Source organism: Pteropus vampyrus, unplaced genomic scaffold (assembly GCF_000151845.1).
Source record: "Pteropus vampyrus isolate Shadow unplaced genomic scaffold, Pvam_2.0 Scaffold584, whole genome shotgun sequence".
Taxonomy (NCBI): Eukaryota; Metazoa; Chordata; class Mammalia; order Chiroptera; family Pteropodidae; genus Pteropus; species Pteropus vampyrus.
Genome location: NW_011889365.1, coordinates 465,333 through 482,083, shown reverse-complemented (window position 1 = coordinate 482,083; position 16,751 = coordinate 465,333). Strand labels below are relative to the sequence as shown.

Genomic DNA, 16,751 nt, shown 5'->3' with positions numbered 1-16,751 from the left:
GACAGCACCCGGCCGGAAGTGAGGGGCAAGCGAGGGGATGTTCGCATGCGCAGTTTGTAGCGTTTACTTCCGCCCGGCCTAGCCGGTGGTGGGGCTCTGCTGCACGTGGGATTCCCTGTGTGGAGTTCGCTGACGATGTAATGACCGTGGGTGACATTGGGACAGACCCTAGAGGGTGAAGATGTGGGTCCCAGTGGCGGGGCTTCCACCGCGGCTGACGTGGTCAGCCTTTTCCGGTGCTGGTCGTTTTTGCGTTTTGAGGTGCGGAGCGGCGAGGTGGAGGGACGTCCTGGCGAGGAACGGCCGTGGTTATTCTGACTTCCAGCCGCAGCTGTTGCCAAGTCAGGGTTTCGGAGAATCGCCCTCGTGGGTGTCTAAGTGCCGCTTAGAATCCAGGCGTTACATAACCAGTCCGAGACTGGCTGAGACTGTGGGGCAGATCCTTCGGGAAGAACACGAAGCTTGTCAGCTATTCCTGGAGTGCAATCCAGGTGAGTCCATCGTGGATTGCATTTTTTTTTTTTTTTTTGGATGTTCATCGCTTCTGCAAATTTTTGATTACCTTGGGTTGCTGTGTAAGACACGGCCCCTTCCTTTAAGCAGCTTATATGGTTTATACTAATCATGACACAATAGACTATTTCTGTAGCAGTTTGCACTTTACACAATATTTTGATAGAACATGCTCTTAGATTCCCCAAGATAGTTGCAACCTGTCCCTCCCCCCGACCCCCCAAGAACTTTTACCCTTCCGTGCATCTCCAGTAAACCATTAGCAGGATGCTGAGAACACAAGATTTATAGACTTTTTGAAAAATAACTTTTTACAACATCATTTCCCATCGTGAGGAGTCAGTTCTATGTAGGAGTCCCCAACTTTTTGGCACCAGGGACCTGCGCTCCTATGAGAATGTATTGCCTGACGGTCTGAGGTTGTGCCCAGGCGGTGATGCTAGCGCTAGGGAGCCGCTGCAAACTGTGCAGCCGGGTTCTTAACAGGCCAGGGACGGAGCCTGGGGGTTGGGGACCCCTGGGTTAGACAGTATCTTTGATGATGATAATATCTGGATACACTGTGAGTAAGCTAGAGGCAACCTTTTTTTTTCCTTGAGAGGAGGTGAAGCGTTGTGGTTAAGAGTGCAGGTTTTGCCGTCTTTGGAAGAATGGGTTCAATGCCAAGCAGTACCACGTAACCATTTGCGAAGTTAGAGTCAAGTGACTGTATCTAATCCCGGTTCCTTATATGTAAACAAGGAATGTAAATCTACTTTGGGGATGTCGTTAGAATTAAAATTAGATAATACATGTAAAACATCTGATTTTTTTTTGATACTGACAAATTGTTTCTTTTGTAAATAACCTTTTCTTTGTGTTAATATACTAGGTCCTGGAATCCTGACTCAAGCATTACTTGAAAGAGGTGCCAGAGTGATTGCCCTTGAAAGTGACAGAACTTTTATTCCACATTTGGAGGTATATTTTTAGTTTATAAAAATAACTCATCAGTCAGTTCCCTTTGCAGTGGTTTAGAGAAGTAAAATTAAGCACGCTATTTTTGTCAGATCACTTTTAGGGCCCATGCCTTAGATTTTCAGCCTCTATGAATAGAACATAGTAAGTATCAATGCTTGTTGAATGACTAAAAGATTGGAGTTTTGAGACTTGTTTTCTGCTTCTATCTCTGCTACAGACTATTTGAGTGTCTTTGAGCAAAGTGTATAACTGGTATCTCTAGGTTTATTTCCTTGTCTCTAGTAGGCTGTGCTGTGCCCTTGCTTTCTGTGAGCTTACAATCTAAGTGAAATAGTAAGATCAGGTTAATGGGACTATATTAACTTTGGATTTAGTGTTTCAGGGGCAAGAAAGGTTTGGTATGATCAGATACAATTGCAAGAAGTGAAAGCATTGTCCAAATGGATTTTTTCAGTGAATTCTGCTTCTGATATAGCAGACAAGATCACATAACAGTAAACTGGAACTTTCTTACATCATTGCCAACCTCTTTTTCTTCCTCTTTCTCTTCCTCTCTCCTTTATAAATCTCTAGATTCAGTTTAGGACTCATATCTCCCTATGTCAACTTCCTGAATTCACGTAAAATATTGTTGTCTAAAACTGCAGGATGTCAATAAATAATCATGGGAATGTCTACCAAATATAGCTGTTTGCTTATTTGTTTATTAATAAAACTATGTGCATTATTCTACAATTGACCGCTTTGAAAAGGTTATTTAATTGATGCAAAATCTGTTGGAAGGTTCTAGCAAGGTTATTTAATTGATGCAAAATCTGTTGGAATTCCAGAATCATGAAGAGAAAAAGAACACAAGTTATTCACATATTCAAGATCATGAAATGTGATTTAGTAAACATAGCCATCTGTAATTTCAACTTGGAAATTAAAAACAAGATAGGTTTAATCTTGATTTTTTTTTTAAAAGGCCTACTTTTGAAAATGAATCTCTATGTTCACATATTTAGATGGCATTAAAATGTCTTCGTTTACAGTTTGTTATCCTGTAACACAATAGTTGCTTTTCTATAAGATCAAGATAACAGTTTAAAAACAATTGATTTAATGAAAAAAGGAGAGGTAGGGGCTAGAAAATTCTTGACATAATATATCTTACAGAAATATCAGTTATAAAATGTTTCTGAAGCTATAAATGTAAGCACAAAATCTGAACATCGTCGACTAAAGCCTGTCTGATTCGAACTAGTTTTCGTTCTAGTTATGGTTTTATTTTTTTGTAATTCACCAGTTCCTCCTCCTTTCAGCTCTAACTTGAGCTCAACCCTTAGTACATGTTCTTTCACTTATTAACCATTGTAGGGATGAAGTGAAAAGCAATTCAAATAAAGCTTTGTGTGAATTCATGTGTTTGCCAAGATAAAAGGAAGAAACCATTTAACTAGAACCTTTGTGATCCTAAATCAAGGCCTTAAAGTGGTGCTCTTAGCAGACAATGCTTCTAGCCTCTCAAAGGTTCTCAAGTTTAATCCTAAAAACTGAAAGGATTTTCAGAGATGATGCTTGACTCCCGATTTTTATCTAACTTTAAAATCCCTCCTCCTGCTTCCCCTCTCCATTGACCAGATAAAATTCCTGGGGCTCCACATTAACAATGTTTCAAGCAGGAACTGTTTGTTTTCCTAACTGGATGTACTAGAGATACACTTGTTACAAATTGTGTTCTCTAATGACAAATCATGGTATATCCTATTTGAATCATGGAAACTATTGTTGCAGAAATACTTAGCTGTATATGTTCATTTGAAGAGATACCAGCTTTTGTTTATCTTGATGTAATTTACATAAGGTAAACTGAAGTGCCTAATATAATGATTAGTGGAAACTCAAGGGTTACTTCTCTTTCCTCTGTCCTTTTTTCTTTCTGTTTTTGAATCCAAAATACAGTCAAGTTTTAAAATGTGATTTCACTATTATGAATCAAATGATTTATTCTGGAGTTTTGACTGTTACCATGTTTGAATTGAATGGTTAGTGACAGGCGCTAAAACAAAAATGCATGTGCCCTTTTGGGGTGCAAGTATAACAAAGTCATAAAGTATACATTCTTTTTACATTCCCATCAAGCCAAAATTCATTAGCTTTCCTTAATTAGATTAAAATATGACAGATTGTGGGATTATTTTATTGCTATACATATAGAATAATTTAACCAGTTTTTAAGGTACGCATTATATGAGTGCTTTTTTCTTTAGGGTTCATAATACCACACTCTTTTGGTTTTCTTCTTTACTTTTTGTCTTAGTCTCAGCTCCTTGTCACGAGACTCTGAAGTTACTCCATACTTTGCCATAGTCCTGTGTACTTGTCCCTAGAGATCTCATCTCCCTGGCTTTAATTAATTATCTTCGACAAGCCAAATCCTTATAAATTTATATCTTCAGCCTGGACCACTCCACCGACCAGCTCTACAGCTTCCTACCTGGCATCTTCCCTTGGATCACCTAATCAGTATCTCAAAATTAACACAACCAAAAATTGGTGATTTCCACCCCCAATCTGTTCCTTCTATTAGTCTTTCCAGGGTCTCTTTGAAAGTGATCACTGAAATTTATTAGATTTATAAATTTAGTAATATTTATTGGTTGAACTCAAATGCTTAAGAAAAAAGTTTTTTTAATTCATAACATTGAATTGCAAATTTGTTGAAACCTTGATAAATACTCGTAGAATTCTCTGTATGAAAACCTAAATATGCACATGAAAGCATATTGCCTTCTAAATGATTTCTTGTAATTTCAAATTAAGTGTACAGAGTCTGTAGCTAATCCTCTCAGTACTAAGTTCTCTAGCGCTACTGCTAGATGAGCAAATCAAGGCTTTAAAAAGATTGAGGTATCTTGGACCTCCTGCCGCAGACCAGGAGCTTTCCTTCTAGAATTGCCTGTCTTGAGAAAAAGTAAATGAGAAATTAAGGGGAAAGTGGAGAGTGACTTACACAATAAGTTAAGTTCATTTGGTGAAGGACTAACGAAACTCTTCCAGAAAAAAAGGAATACTCTCTTGAATCATCTACCTTTCACTTTAATATTTTTTTTTGTTTTTCTCGACTGTGAAACATCTTTCTGTAACTAGCAGATGGATCACAGCTCCCTACCTGAACCCAGCTGTGGTCTCAGAATCTGTGCCCAGTGCTCCAGGCAGCCACTACTAAAGAATTAGAGATTAGTGTGAAGAAGCTTTTCGAACAACTGATGATGCCATTGACATAAAGAAAGTAAAAGGATAAGTAAAAATTTGTTGAAGGCTTTTTGTTTTGGGGCTTTTTCTTGATAAGATTGTTGTACTTTCATTATTTTTCAGGCATTAATTGATTTGTATTAACGGTTAAACTTTAGAGTCTATTAGTAATGGTTTCTTTACAACTTTGTTTAGGTACTAATGTTTTTATAACAATTTTTTTGAAGTAGATCTTTAAATTGTTACAAAGTCTGCAAAACACAGAAATTTCTTAATGTGTTATCTCTGTCTCTCAGTCCCTAGGAAGAAATCTGGGTGGAAAACTAGATATAGTCCACTGTGACTTTTTTAAACTGGATCCTAGAAATTATGGAACAGTAAAACCTCCTACTGTGACTTCAGAGTTGCTTTTTCAGAATTTGGGAATAGAAGCACTTCCTTGGTCAAAAGGTAATTTTTGTCACTCACTAAAGCAAATACCTTATAATTTGCCTGCTTTCTCTAGTAATGTACCTGGTTTGTTGAACAGATTCGTGTACAGCTTATGTTATAAATTTACGGGATGATGCTCTTAAGTTGAATATTGTTCTCCTTTCACCTAGACACAAATAATCAGAGCAGTTGTGCCGAAACCAAGTTCCATATCAAGGAAACCTACTGAGGATTACTTTTAATTGAAAGAAAATTAATATTAATATAGTTTGTTAACTTAGTTTGACTCAATAAAATGTGGTCATGGGAAAAGTGTTAAGAATTTATTCAAATATATTTGCTTGTATTCTTAACAGGTATCCCTTTAAAAGTAGTTGGAATCTTCCCAACTAAAAACGAGAGAAAGACGCTTTGGAAACTTTTACATGACATATATTCCTGTACTTCTGTGTATAGATATGGACGAGTAGAGCTAAATTTGTTTATTAATGAAAAGGAATGCCAGGTGAGTTATTAACAAGTACTTGATTTATTTTTGGCTTTGAAAGAGTTCTGCAGGTTTTCTTTGAGTACTCTTAATTTGGGCTCATGACTTTTGAGAGTACTAAGATTGTTTTTATATTTCTGTAGAGCAATCTTTAGATTCAAGTTTTTACATTTTTTTTAATTGTGGTAAATTATATATAATTTACCATTTTAACTTTTCTTCAGTGTACAGTTCAGTGGCATTAGTACATTTACATTGTGGTACAACTGTTACCACCATCTGCCTCTTCTCAGAACTTGTTCATCATTCATACTGACACTCTGTACCCATTAGACACTAACTCCCTATTTTCTCCCCCCATGAGCCGCTGGTAACTATTGTTCTGCTTTCTATCTCTATGAACTTGACTATTCTAGGTATCTCGTATAAGTGGAATCATATAATATTTCTCTTTGTGTCTGGCCTATTTCACTTAGCATAATGTCTTTAGGGTTCATCCAAGTTGTAGCATGTGTCAGCATTTCATTCCTTTTTAAGACTGAATAATATTCCATGGTATATATCCACCACCTTTTATTTATCCATTCATTCATCAGTGGATATTTGGGTTGCTTCCTCCTTTTGGTTATTGTGAATAATGCTGCTGTGAACATTGGTGTGCAAATATCTCTTTGAGTCCTTGTTTTCAATTTCTTCTGGGTATATACCCAGAAGTGGAATTGCTGGATCATATGGTAATTCTATTTTTAATTTTTTGAGGAACCATCTTACTGGTTTTCACAGTGGCTGCACCATTTTATAGTCCCACCAGCAGGGCACAGGAGTTCCAGTTTCTCCACATTTTCTCCAACACCTATAGTTTTATGTTTCTTCGAAAATACCCATCCTAATGGTGTAAAGTGGTATCTCATTGTGGTTTTGAATTTGATTTTCCTAAAGATTAGTGATGTCGAGCATCTTTTTATTTGTATATCTTCTTTGGAGTAGTTAATTGAGTTGTCTGGTTTTTTTTGTTGTTGAGTTTTAGGAATTCTTATATGTTCTCAATATTAATCCCTTCTTAGGTATGCAATTTGCAGATATTTTTCTCCCCTTTTATGGGTTGCCTTTTCACATTGTCGATGGTATCCTTTGATTCCGAAAGTTTTAAATTTTGACAACGTCTAATTTGTCTTTTTTCTTTTTGTTGCTCTGCCTTGGTGTCATATATCAGAAATCATTGCCAAATCCAATGTAATGAAGATTTTTTCCATTTTATTCTGAGTTTTATAGTTTTAGCTCTTATGTTTAGGTCTTTGATCCATTTTGAATTACTTTTTTTTATATGATATTAGGTAAGGGTCCAACTTCATTCTTTTGCATGTGGATATGCACTTTTCCCAGCACCTTTGTTGAAAGACTGTCCTTTCCCCATTGGTGCCCTTGTTGAAAAATCACTTGACCAAATTCATGAGGATCCATTTCTGGATTCTGTTTTATTCCATTGTTCTATGTGTTTATCTTTATGCCTGTACCACACTATTTTGATTACTGTAACTTTGTAGTAAATTTTGAAATCAGGAATTACGAGTCTTCCAATTTTGTTCTTTCTAAAGGTTGGTTAGGCTGTTTGGTGTCTGCTGAGATTCCATATGAATTTTAAGGTGAATTTTTCTATTTCTGCAAAAAAAAAAATCTTTGAGATTTTCATAGGGATTGCATTGAATTCGTTGATCACTTGGGTTGTATTGACATCTTAACAATATTAAATCTTCCAAACGATGAACACAGGATGTGTTTTTATTTATTTGTGTCTTCTTTAATTTCTTTCAGCAGTGTTCGTAGTTTTCAGTGTACAAATTTTCCACTTCCTTGGTTGATTCCTTACTATTTGATGCTTTTGTAAATGGAATTGTTTTCTTAATTTCCTTTTCAGATTGTTCATTGTTAGTGTATGGAAATACAACTGACTTTTGTGTTGATTTTTGTCCTCCAACTTTGCTGAATTCCTTTATGCTAACAGTTTTTTTGTGGAATCTTTAGAGTTTCAGACTTTATTTTTGATTCACTGATATGAAAGGGCCTCCTGAAATCATTTATATTGCCTTGAGAGTCATGTTTCTTTTCTGCCCAGAATGCCTCATGTTATTAATCTTTCAGTCCAATATAACAGGAGACGCGTATTTGTATAAAATGGAGCTATGGGTTAGGTAGCGGGGCAAGAAGAGAGGGGATGATTTGCTCACCAAGACCTGGAAAGTAGGTAAATAGTGACTATCTGTAGAAGGAGAGTAGGGGGCTCAGAACCTTGAGACTGTACATACAGTAAATATGTGAAAGAATGAAAGGAAGAGCAATAGGAAACTTTCACTTTATCAGGTTTCATCTTGCTGCTCGGAAAATGTTCTAATGCTTCTTTCACTGTGAGTCTTTTCACGTGTGGTTTCCTCTCTGTAGTGCCTTCTCATTCCCTGACGTAACCTCTTTTCTTTCAAGTCTCAGCTGAACAATTCTTGACTCAAAATTTAATAGCTCACTTGGTACATATTCTAATACACCTGTCCTCCGTGGTAATTATACATTTTTGTTTCAATTTTTTCTTTAATGAGGTTTTTACCCCGATGGATTAGATATGGTTAAAGGAATTAAGTCTCAGATATGTTCTTTTTAAAGTGTACAGAATAATATAGTTCAGTATTAAAATTTAAAAGGCCTTTCTCTTCTTTGAAACGGTTGCAGTTAAGATTTTGCATTTAAATCTAATTTTCTTTAATTGCTACGCATTGTTGTTACTATTAAGATCCAACATTTGGTTTTAATTGATTATACTTTGTATAACGTGTACTTTCTGTTTCCCTCTTACTAGAAGCTAATGGCAAATCCGCAGAATCCACACCTGTACCAGGCACTCAGTGTGCTCTGGCAAGTAGCTTGTGAGATTAAGCTTCTGCATAGGGTGAGTAAAACTGTTCTAAATTTCAGCAGAGAACTTGGTTGTTTTCAGAGAGGCTACATTTCTGTGACCAGTAAATGGAGAAAAAAATTCAAGATTAATTTTATTATTTTTCCCAACTATTGAAGACAAGAGAGTGAGGTAACTTTGTGCTGCTGTTTTTATCATGAATATTTATGTTTTTCTCTGATTATAAAAATAATATATTGATCATTGTAAAAATATAAGATGTTAATGAAAGAAAAGAATTAAACAATCACCACTATAGTTCTACCACCCAGAGGTTACTACTGACATTTGTGACATATTTTTAGTCTTTTATTTTTCCTATGCTATTTTTTTCTTTATATAGTGAAGATTATATTATTTTATATCTTATTTTTTTAACTTAATAGCTAAAAGTTAACTATAAGTTTCTTCCCTTGTCACTGAATATTTTTTCTTAAATTTTTAATGGCTACTTAATATTTCATTGTAGAGCATTTCCCATTTTAGTTTCCTTAGGCAAGATCAGAGTTATAGAATTACAGTGTAAGACACATATGCAAATTTACATTTTTTAGTAACCACATTATCAAAAGTAAAAAAGAAACAGATGGAATTAATTTTAATGTTATATTTTGTTAAACCATCTCAATTCAAAATGTTTCAGTATATAATCAATCTTTTAAATTAGTTATTACATAGTTTACATTCTTTTTGTGTACGAGGGCTTTGAAATCCACTGTATATTTTGCAACACGTCTCAAACACATTTCAAGTGTTTAATAGCCACTTGTGACTGGTGACTGCCACATATTATATATAGCAGAGGGCTAGAGTAAAAAAATGATAAATACTATTTCTTTTTTGCCATTTGCATATTCTTTTTTATTTTAGTAGAGTATATATCAAGTTTTTATAGGATGTGTTTGTATATTTTATGAGCCTTGTTCTTTGAAGGATGTATCGGTTTAATTTTTAAATTTTGCAATGTGTCTTCATTGCTTTTGTCCAGGAACACATGAAGCCCTTTAATGTGTTTACTTGTTAGAATAGTCTCAGTTGATTTTAGCTTTGGTTCCAATTATGCTTTTTTCCCCTCCAAAACATATGTGGTTCTTAGGTTGGATCTCTGTTGCTTGTCTTTTGTATCTGTCATACTCTCATCATTTTCCTGTATTCCCAGAAATCTTTTCACTTAGTCTTCCCAGCACTGACCCTGCTTTCTGCCTTTACTATATGTTGTCATCTTGGTATGTAGTTCTTGGTTTCCCTAAAATCCTTTCTTAGTACACTGATTTCCCCTCATTCTGTGGGCTCTTCATCTCAGCCTCCTCTGTCCTTGTGGCTTCCAGCTAGTTTCTTCATCGAGGTCCCCTGAGGACTTCAAGTTCCATTGTTTTCTTGTTCTGCGTATTTGTCTTCAAAGGCCCCATGTTGATTTTCGTCTTTTATTAACCGCCAGAAAGGTCTTTGTGAACCCAACTTTTTAAACATTTGTCCATTATATATCTACAGCTGGAGGGTCAGCTGTGCAACTCAGTTCCCAGGGTCTTACAGGATTTATTCTCCTGTTGCTTTGGTAGATGGGGATGAGGTCTCCTGGGCACCTACTGCTGTGCCCCAGCTGCTGTGAATAGACCCGAGTCGGGGGAACTGCAATGCCCACTGCACGCTGCTGCTGCTCGGCCTTCCCCCACTTACTGACATTCTTGGAACCGCTAGGAATTTCATGGATGGGCAACAATTGTATTTTTTATGCCACTTCAGTTGCCACTGTACATAGTAATAAATTACCATTTTCGACCATTCAAACCTATGTTCAGTATCGTAGGTTTTTGTCTTTTAAGTCTGTCAGATGCTGTTTTAACCCACTCTTATTTTGGAATTTAATCTGTGTGTATATATATTTTTTGATAATTTTTTTGGTTGGGTCATCTTTTAAAATTGCTTCACAAACAAAATTGTGTGCACAAAAATTAGATACAAAAAAAGTAATGGTCTTTTTCAAAATCGACACAGTATCTTTATTTGTATATCTCCTTACATGTCCCAACATATTCAAATGAGTTTGAGGAATAGTTTTTTCCCACTAAAGTAAGGCACATATATCCTCAGTAGTGATCTAATAGCTCCTAAACTGACTATGACTCTAATATGGAAATGTTGGCTGTTAAAAAGTATAACTTGGGAACCTATTTGTGTAATTGTGTTTAGAGTAACTTTCTTTTATCTAAATAATAGTTACCAATATTGGGATAGACCTTTGAGTCTCCATTTCTTTATCAAAACAAAAAAAATAAAGAGAGATGTATATGTTTTAACTATCACATGTTGTTTTTCTTAAATCCAATTAGACTGGTGACTTGGGTTCATTCTGTTTAGGCAGGATATTTTTCAAGGCAGCAAATAATTTGGGACACGTGGACCACAGAGAACTAAAAGAAATGTTTTTGTTTATCTTCCCTCAAGGAGCCTTGGTCATCATTTGACATATACACCCAAAACGGGCAACTGGGAAAGCCAAAGTGTAGGGTAAGAATGGACAAATACCTTTCCCTGTTTTTCCTCTAAGTGGAACATCTTTTGTTCTCTTTAAGATTATCTGGTATTCTTTATTTATTAAAATTTTTAATTTAGAATATCTAGAAATGTTCTTTAAACATATCTTATTGCTTTTAATAAATTCAAATTATTTTGGAAGAGAATTGTATTTTTCAGCTATTTATACAGTGGAAGCTAGCATAGTAATAGGCTTAAACATGGACTTCCATTTTTATCTCTTTTGAAAATGAAAGTGAAATGATTAAATCTGGAAAATTTAATCATTTAAATATTCTAATGTGGCAAACTAAAAACAAAAATTTATACCTTATTAATAACTCAGAAATTTGCAATATTACTACTTATAATGGTTGAATTCACCAGTAGGTGCATCTGTTTCCTACCCAGGGAGTGGGGGCTTTTGTTTTTGTTTTTTTCACCTTTCTAAAGATCCAAAGTGATGATGGTATAAAGTGATCCTCTATTTAATTTATATCAGGGTACGTGTGCAATTGTCATAAAGTAGGTGAAGTTTCAAAACTAATATTTGAACTCAAGAGTTCTGCTTTAGGATTAAATGCTAATGATGCCTGAATTCCATCATATCAGCTCAGCATGAAGTTTCCGTTTGTTTACTTTTTTGCCCTTACTCTTAAAATTATCAGTTTAGAAATGGGTCTGATTTTAGAGTGATCAATCATTATTGTGATCATTGTGCTTTTAGTTCTCTTTCATTCTAAATAAGCATAATTTATATAGCCTCACAAAATAGGAGGGATACATTTTGGCCAGATACCATTAGGAACTTACCCAAGTGTCCCCAAAATGAACAACTCTGTATATAAGGTACTTTCTCATTTTCTCAATGGTAAGATCAAAAGCTACAAATTTTTTTTGGCCAACTTAAATGTATAAACTTTTAGGGATAAAGATGAAATAATCGAATATCATGTTTCTTGAGAAAATCATATTCAGATACTTCACAGAACTTTGATATTAGCATGTTCCTAACTGCTACAGAAATACTTTATCTTTTTAGTTTTTTAGAGCACATCATCATTTCCATCCAAGTGTTTGAGATTTCATGCTTTTTTGAAGCCATGTTTTTATGCTATAATTGGAACTTTTTTCCTAAGTTACAAATAGCCACCTATTTAACATCAGGAAAGCTTTTTAAAAAGCTTCCCTGTTAGGTAAATGTATATTTGTAACTCTAAAGCTGTTTTCCAGGTTGCTTTTTAAAGTCACCTTCAAAAGACTTGTTAATAGCATGTAACATTTTGAATTCTGTTATCCCTCTCTGTAATTAATAATTAAATATTTTAGAATTTTTTGCCTTTTTACCACTTCCTTAAGCTGTAGCCATCCAAAACTAGAAACTAGAATTGATTACAATTTTTTTTGGAGGGCTGATATATCTTCTACAAATAATATTTATATTTAAATACATATAAAATAAATAAGGGATCACTACCTAATATGTGAAATTTCCTAAGGAAACATAAAGTTCTCCTTTTTTATGAGGGATAATTTTAGGGGGAAAAAATCTTAACCTTACATTGAGTGATATACTGTTTTTATTTTAATCTGTATAATAATATTCTGGAGCAGGGCTAGATGATAAATGTTTTATGCTTTGCAGGCCACAGATAGTCTATATCATGTATTCTTTGTTTATTGCTTCTTTTTTTTTTTTTTAAAATCCTTTACAAATGTGAAACCATTCTTAGCTCCAGACTAGAAAACAGGCAATGGACCATAGCTTGCCAACTCCATATTTTATAAAACTGTCCAATTGAAAATTAAAAGTCAACATTTTATTATTCTTAGGATTTGGCATTATGCCTCAAATAGAGAAGAGACTCAATACATGTTACTGTCGTGTTTGGGATTTGATTTTGCCTTACTCACAAGTTAATGGGTGGTGGCCAAAGACACGGACTCTTGGGTCAGACAAGGATTTTATTTGCCAAGTCCCATGGAGTGATGTGGTATGGCTTACCTGGATGGTGTGGCCAAAGACATGGACTCTTGGGTCAGACAAGGATTTTATTTGCCAAGTCCCATGGAGTGATGTGGTATGGCTTACCTGGATGGTGTGCATGCAGTGGGTCTGCATTGCAGCTGAGGAACAGACACAGCTGAAGGAGTCCACTCCTTTCATACCAAACATTAAGCAAGCCTGCTTTTTTTTTTGTCCCAGAGAGAGACATTATCTCAACCCTCAAGGTGGCTCACAGCAAAAACCCTGAGAAATGGCTCAGGTAAAGAGCGGGTTAGAGCCTTGCATTCTTGGCACAGCCAATAACATACAGGGACCTTCAGGATCTATGTTGATTGCCTCTTCTAACATGTAGCTTGAATGAGTAAATGAACAATGTTTTGCTCTGGCAATATTTTATGACTAATACAATTTATTTTCCCTTCTTTCCAGGAATCGTTAGAACAAATACAACAAAACCTGTGTTTTATTCGATTGACTCCTCGTAGAAATTTATTTACAAAAAACTTAACACCTGTTAACTATGATGTATTTTTTCACATGTTAAAGCAGTGCTTTATGAAGCGCAATGCCAAGCTAATAGACCACTTACAGTAAGTAAGAATAAAAGCAAGTATAAAAGTAGCAGTTTAATGCGAGAATTATACTGTCACGTATAAAAATAGAGGTCTATTTTTTATATCTTGTATATCTTGATTAACAGAGTGAGGTAGCACATTTTCACTCATATTCAAAATACTTCCTTCTCCCTGGTGCACATTTTGAGAAAAATATATTTTCCACATAATCTCCTGAGCTTAATTTTTTTTTCCTTTGGAAAAATGACCAGGGATGCCTACAAGTTGTTTTACCTTTGTTAGAGTATGTGCTCAGGATCACCTTTATGAAGAACTAGCTGCTTGTCACTAGCCGTGGTAAAAAAGTCAGCATTAGTGGTGGCACACCCAGTATCTGCCTCTTGTCATTGCCTGTCCTTCCTGGTTCTATTTCCTAACAAAATAGGGATGGATCATTATATCACCCTAGTTTTCCTGCCCTGGACCAAATTTTTTGTTTTCATCTAAAGCTTTATAAAAGATTACAGCAATTATTACCTCCTTCATATCTATGTAAGTATAATTTTTATATAGGGCTGATGTGTACATTTCTGAGTTATGCATTATACCTTATAATCAGCAGCCCATAGTCATTCAAAGTATTGTCAGAAGATGGGCAGAATGTTAAAATAATCATTTTAATTAATTTGATCATCATTAAATGTATTAACTGAATGAGCCGTTGGTTGGACAATATTTATGTAAATGTAAAAAGTGACAATAGACTAGTAAAAGTAATCCACTATTTTATCTTGTCACCTTGTGGTAATGGCTATTTTGAATGAAAATACCAATAATATAGGAAATTAAGGAATAAATATGGTAAACTGGTACAAAATGTTCACAATTCCCTTTGAGATCTCTATGAATTGAAAGCATGGTTATATCTGTGACTAGGATTCTATTCAAAATCAAAAAGTATTGGAAATATTTTCTACCAAAATACTTTAATGCAGTTGTTTACTTATTGTCAGAGGCTTGCTGGTGGTTTCTTGCGAGGCTAACGCATAAGGCAGTTTTCTGCTTTATAGTTTATTCACCAGTAATTGTTACATAAAAATGTGCACGATTATTCCCTCTTTGAAAACTGCCAGATAGCAGCTTCTGCTGTTTGAACTTACTGAACTTTTACATGAACCTAAATAGAGTTAAGAATATTTTTGCAAAGAGAGTTAAAAGACAAAAGAGGTAGGTGGAAGAATGGTTTTAAAGGGCAACGTTAAACTACAATTTTGTGTAGGAATTGATTAGAATGTGTTGCAGTTTTAGTGTAGGTGCTGAGCACAGGTTAGAACTTGTTAAAATCTAAATCTCCTCTTTTCATTACAGGTAAGCCATGAAACTTTAGGAATGTAGTTAAAGCTACATAGTATATGTAAGCTCTTAAACTGAATAAGATTAATTATATGTAATAGGCATTTTAAATTAGGTTTAGAAGCTATCTCTGTCAATATTAACTGACAGCCCTTATGAAAAAGAATTAAACAGATTTGCTCTGTATTTCTTTTGCAGTTCATTGAGTCCAGTTGATGCAAGGGATATATTAAAGCAAACAAGAAAAAAGGAAAAAACAAAAATAACGAATATGTATCCTCGAGATTTTAAACGCCTTTTTGAAACTATAGAGTGTTCCAAAGATTATACTTGTAAGTGGCTATATGATGACTTCATGGAAGACACAGTCACATAGAGAACTGGACTGCTAAGACAGGAGCTGGAGCTATTTATTTTATTTGGAAATTATGACACAAATGGAAAACTAGGCTGGAAAAGCTCACAGCCTTTTAATGGAAGGTAACTATTACTGTCTTTGTTTTGTACAAACTAGACAGATCATTTTTTCTGAAGTTGATACCATTAGTACATTGGATAAAACAGTGGCTATTATTTCATTCACAACTGAATAAAAGGAAAACTTCAGTTAATTGTGGATTTGATCAGATTGGATTTGTTTCAAATTCCTATCTACTGTCAACATGCTGGTAATTGTTGGGTATTACCAGATGAAATTTAGTTTTAAAAATCCTTTTTGATCAAATACATTGTATTAATTTAAATACTTTATTGATTTTTGTAGCCTCCTAGGGGGCAAAGAGTTTGTATATTTTTAAGTTTAGAAAGTAAATAAAACTGATTTAAGTGGTTTGTTTCAGTTCGTTGAACTGTAAGTACTGTGTAATGAAATTATTTAAATTTTAATATGGTTTAAACCTTTTAAAAATTAAAATATTTTAAATAATAAGATTTTGTGATTTTTTTTTGGGGGGGGTCTCTATCTAATGAAACATAAAATTGACCCTAACTTACTCACTTTAAATTCTTTCATGTATAGTCATTGTAATCTGTGTTATTCAAAAGTCCCTTGCATTTTTATTTTATCAAGAAAGTTTAACTGAAGTTAGATCTTTACATGAACCTAAATGAAATTAAGGATATCTTCTTAAATCTTTAAAGAAGCTACTGGATTTTAGCTGAGACATATCTAAATCTCCTCAATTAGATTTGCTTGCTGTTATAACACTTTATAATACCTAAGGCATATTATTAGTAACTCTTTGTAGGGGATGTTCTTAACAATACTTAGCCAAACCAGTTCTTCCCAACTTTCATTTACAAATCAGTCTGGCTGGAAACTCTCAATTTGTATCCTGCCAATACGTAAGCTGCCTAATCATAATGTCATTCAGTTTCTCTCTTTTCTGTTTCTTTCCTAGTCCTATGCCTTAAGCTTAAATTCCTCGTGAAGCTTTTTAAGTACCTCTCTTTTATGTTCCAGTTCATCTTATTATTGCCCTATTAATCTTTCTAAAACATCCATTTCACCATAGACTCTTCTTTGGTTTCCAAATGGTTCATAGTGATATCTGTCTCTTAAGATATTGTCAGGAGTAAATGAGTTAAGAAGGGGCTCAGCAGAGAAGGTGACAAGAGTGGTGGCTATTCAAGTTAGTGTAATGTTCTCTTCCCCCACTTCCTCCTATACAGGTAGCCAAAGGCCTCTGTGTTTTCTTCATTCTGCATTCAAAAAACTAGAATTTTTAAAAAAGAATTTTACAATTATCTAAG

General features: G+C 34.6%; 1 protein-coding gene across 1 annotated transcript; it reads left to right on the top strand.

Moving 5' to 3' along the window:
• The first annotated feature begins 67 nt into the window (after positions 1 to 67).
• TFB2M (transcription factor B2, mitochondrial) lies at positions 68 to 15,927 on the top strand. Its single transcript, XM_011384520.2, has 8 exons — positions 68 to 491; positions 1,385 to 1,473; positions 5,007 to 5,160; positions 5,499 to 5,647; positions 8,475 to 8,564; positions 11,016 to 11,078; positions 13,522 to 13,682; positions 15,198 to 15,927. The coding sequence occupies exons 1-8, from the start codon at positions 182 to 184 to the stop codon at positions 15,373 to 15,375; spliced, it is 1,194 nt and encodes a 397-aa protein (XP_011382822.1). The 5' UTR covers positions 68 to 181; the 3' UTR covers positions 15,376 to 15,927.
• Positions 15,928 to 16,751: the final 824 nt, after the last annotated feature.

What these genes read in the sequence shown, in the direction of transcription:
- TFB2M (XM_011384520.2), top strand. Translation starts at nt 182, where the DNA reads ATGTGGGTCCCAGTGGCGGGGCTTCCACCGCGGCTGACGTGGTCAGCC. An exon ending in TTAATGAAAAGGAATGCCAG is followed by an intron (nt 5,648 to 8,474) that starts GTGAGTTATTAA and finishes CCCTCTTACTAG; the next exon opens with AAGCTAATGGCAAATCCGCA. An exon ending in AGATTAAGCTTCTGCATAGG is followed by an intron (nt 8,565 to 11,015) that starts GTGAGTAAAACT and finishes TCTTCCCTCAAG; the next exon opens with GAGCCTTGGTCATCATTTGA.